Here is a 3837-nt window from a genome sequence, read left to right on the forward strand (position 1 = left end):
GCCGCGCCGGGGACCGCTGCGAGGGGGAGCGGCCGGAATCCGTGAGGGCTTGCAAACTCGCTCCCTGTGATGGTAAGAGAACGCTGCAGTGGCTGTGGGGGGGGCACGACTCCTCCCTGAGTATCACCGTGCTGGCAGAGGGGTCACACACAGAGGGCAGCTTTTTCTCCCGTGTTCAGTCCAGCAGTCTCGGGATGTCACAGCTCCCCATGCTGCGGTCTGTCCTGTACATGTGCTCACACAAGGTTTAACCACATTGGCCCAAGTTGTGTTGGCACAGACTGGGGCCAGAGGTGAAGGTCAATTCAAAACAAACCCTGCTTGACCTCTAAATCCCAGGTAAGTTCTGCAAGCTGCCAAATGAGGGAATAAAAATACACAAACGTGGAACCAAGAGCATTAATGAGGTTCCTGGGAATCCGTTACATTGTTTTCATAGAATTTTTAACAGGTTTTGAAGCTTTTTATGACAACAATGGATTTCTTCCTGGATTATTCATTCTGTAGGACTTGGGGTTTATTGGGGTTTTAACTCCCTTGTGGTGGCCCTGACACTGCTCAGGAGCTGGTAGGAAAAGCAGTCAACCTGCTGGAACTGGAGAAGCATAACCCCAAATCTCCACACTGTAGGTGGAGTCATGGAATCTAAACCAGCGCAAATGGATGCTCTAAAATGAACCATGAGAGGACAGGACCAAATGAGGGTCACTGTCACTATGGTGAGGCAAAAGGAATTGTACCTCTAGCCCAGAATTCCACGCTGAGGCTGGGATAGCCTCACAGTGCCTCATGGAGCATGGGTATTCCCAGGCAGAGCTGCTGCTTTTACCCCAGGTTTGTCAGGAACCAGCATGGGTTCTGAGGAAGCTCAGCAGGATCAGGACAAGGACATGTCTATATTCCATAGGATTTGCTATTTATAACCCTCATCCCCCAGCCCCAGTGGTGACCATGTGGGGTATTTTACTGAGTTCCTTGGAACTGAGCTGATTCTCATCCACTCTGAGCTCAGGCTCCAGTGGATATTTTAAAGCTGGAGAAGGCGGTTGGCTGGATGTGCTTCCAGCCCATGGTGAGGCAGCCCCTGTGCCCAGGTGAGGACATCTTTCCCTGCAGAAAGCTGATTTTGGTTCAAACCTTCCAGAAGACCCTCTGGAAGTTCTTTTTCCTGAGCAAAGGGATGTAAATCCCTGCCTTGAGGGCACCTCAGATGTGACCCACTGTTAAAGCTCTCTATCAGTTCTACAGATTCATTTGCTTCCTGAAAAACATCAAACCCAATATGAACAAAACTTTATCTTACTCTAATTTTTTATTTTAAGGCATCTCTGAGGGCTGTTGCTTGGGATTTAATTTCCGTGAAGGAAGTTTGCCTTAGCTTTAATGCTGCTGATGGATGGTGTCCTCTCAGGCTGGAAGTGAAGGCATTTGGGGTGGGTAGGACATAGCCAGTGTGCGGGGGAGCTCTGGGAGGTTGACACTAGGAATTGCCGTCTGTGCTCCTCTAAAAATGCCACATGCCATGGGTACATGTTTCCCAAGTGCTCATCAGTGGGTTCCCATCACCGGGACATATGTTTTACAGATGAGCCCTGCCTGGGAGACAAGTCCATCTTCTGCCAGATGGAAGTGCTGGCCCGATACTGCTCCATCCCTGGCTACCACAAGCTGTGCTGCGAGTCATGCGGCCGGCGAAACGGCAGCTTCCCACCGCCCAGCGGGGCTGCCACCGAGGGGGACGCAGCACTGGATCCGGGCAGCCTGCCCAGGGCCCCGATGGTGCCCACGCCTGCGGTGCCCGCCTGGGCACGGCTCCTGCCCAGGAGCAGCTCTCCAAGCCGTCTGCCTTGGGAAGCACAGCAGGCTGAGCGGCGCACCCCACCATCCAGCCCCGAGCCCCGAGGTGCTGGCGTTCCGCACTGGAGAGCTCCCGTGGCCGGCAAGACTTCCTGGCCGCTGGCTCTCCTGCACCAGTCCCCTGCCAACAGCAGCAGCCTCAGCTCCGGTAGTGCTCCGGTGCCGGCCGCAGCTCTGCCTCCGGTGCCAGCGGGGGCTCCTGCGCCAGCCAGGACCTCCGGGAAGGGCGAGGAGCGCACAGGTAAGCGATGGCCTCCGAGGGCCACCCCTGTGGAACGATGAGCAGGAAGGCCTGTGCAGGACAGCCGTGGAAAGGGGCTGCTTGACACTCCGTGTGCAACTCCCCGACCTCTGGACGCTGCAGAGCGCACTGCGTGCCCCAGGCAGGGCACTGCAGGGCACGGGTCGTCCCCTGTAAATACAAAGGACAAGAAGTGCTGGTTCACTTTCTGGTGCTCCCGGCCTCCTCCCACCCCTCCTTCCCTGGCCGGCTGGGACACGCAGAGGAAACACTAAAGGCAGTGAGTGGGAGTTGCTGAGGGCTCCGTCCAGCTCTGGGCACAGAAGTTAGCCCTAACCTCAGCAGCCCTGTGGTTCTGGGCTCTGAGCACCCTCATGGTAGGAAACGCCCCACTGCAGGCAGGACCAGGCCTGGACACTCAATGAAACACCTGCCACAGACTGAATGAACCCCCAGGACTCGTGTCTCCCTGGAAACAGATGTCGTTGCACAAGCACCACTGCAGCTGTTGGGTAAATGCAGGAAAGCAGCATTATTGTAAGAGTTCTGTGCTGTCCCACAACTGTTTTCCTGTATTGTTCCAGTGCCAGGTGCCGGCCATCAAGTTCTGCCCTATGAGCATTCCAAGGGCTGGTGTTGAAAGCAGTTTCAAGGTGGATTTCAAGGTGTGAGAGATAGCTATATTTCCAGCGTGGATCAGCTCCAGACCTCCCTGCCCACGGCACATCCGACTGCAATAATTAATTTATGTCCACCCCACCTTGTCCCAGCCCAGCCGGCCGGGCTCTCCCTGGCACGGCGCTGTAAAGTACTCGTCTATAGGAGTGAGAACTGCAGATATTTATTAAAGTGGGTTTCTTGACATTGTTTTGTGTGCTAAATATGTATGCTGGGGGCAGGTGACTCTTCCTTTTGCCAAGATCAAATCTGGAGATGGAATTAGATACTGTGTCATATGGATATTGAAGCTGCTCAACTGCTGTGGAGAAATTGTTGATCTTATTCTTTTATCACAGGTCTCTCTCGTTTCTCAGTTGCCATCAAAGTTTCATGTGCAATTGCTGCTCCCCTGTAAGAAGTGCCCAGGATGGAGCCATTTAATGCTGTGAGGGGATGGGGGCCCCAAAGTTACAATTCTGGCAACATCCTGGCGGCCCTGTGGGGTGCCTCGGGGGAAATAAGGGTGGCACTGGCCATCAGCAGCGGCTTCAGACGAGACAATAAAACAAACCTTGGACATCCCAAGGCTTTCCCTGCTTTCACTCACGAGGCAGCGTCTGGTTTTGGCATTTTTGTTTCCTCTTCTTTTAGCCATTTCTATTCCAGGCAGGACCCTCCCCGACTGGAAATAAAGGTTAAATATTTTAACGGGATTTTAAAAAACAGAAAAACAGTTCTGCCATTGGAGAGTGTGATGTGCGGGGAAATTGAGGGAGAGGAAGGAGAGGATCAGATCTCGCCTGGCAGCTGTCAGATGAGCCTCCCCTTCTTGGTGGCAGGGAAAAAGCCGCTGTTTGAAGCTCCCTAAGCTCCAAGGCACGAAGGGCAGGAAATGCTGAAGGCAGAGCTGGGAGCGGCCCGTGCTGCAAGCGGCACGGTCAGTGCCACCTCCTCGGCCAGGTGCGCTCGTGGGGCCGCCGGAGGACGGGCACGTGGAGGGACAGACAGGCGGCCGCTCTGGCTTCCGGAACACCGGGGGCACCCGCAAAACACCGCTGGCGCCGCTCTCCCGGCACAGC

General features: G+C 54.8%; 1 protein-coding gene across 1 annotated transcript in view; it reads left to right on the forward strand.

Annotated features, from left to right (window-relative positions):
* The window catches only part of ADAMTS3 (ADAM metallopeptidase with thrombospondin type 1 motif 3), a 62152-nt gene extending 58788 nt beyond the window's left edge, over window positions 1-3364 (forward strand). Inside the window, exons 24-25 of the mRNA XM_031063659.1 lie at window positions 1-72; window positions 1586-3364. The exon at window positions 1-72 is cut by the window's left edge and continues 266 nt beyond it. Coding sequence (XP_030919519.1) covers window positions 1-72; window positions 1586-2139 — 626 coding nt within the window. The 3' untranslated portion in view covers window positions 2140-3364. The remainder of the gene's footprint in view (window positions 73-1585) is intronic.
* The last annotated feature ends 473 nt before the right edge of the window (window positions 3365-3837 follow it).

This window comes from Geospiza fortis, unplaced genomic scaffold (genome assembly GCF_000277835.1).
Source record: "Geospiza fortis unplaced genomic scaffold, GeoFor_1.0 scaffold909, whole genome shotgun sequence".
Taxonomy (NCBI): Eukaryota; Metazoa; Chordata; class Aves; order Passeriformes; family Thraupidae; genus Geospiza; species Geospiza fortis.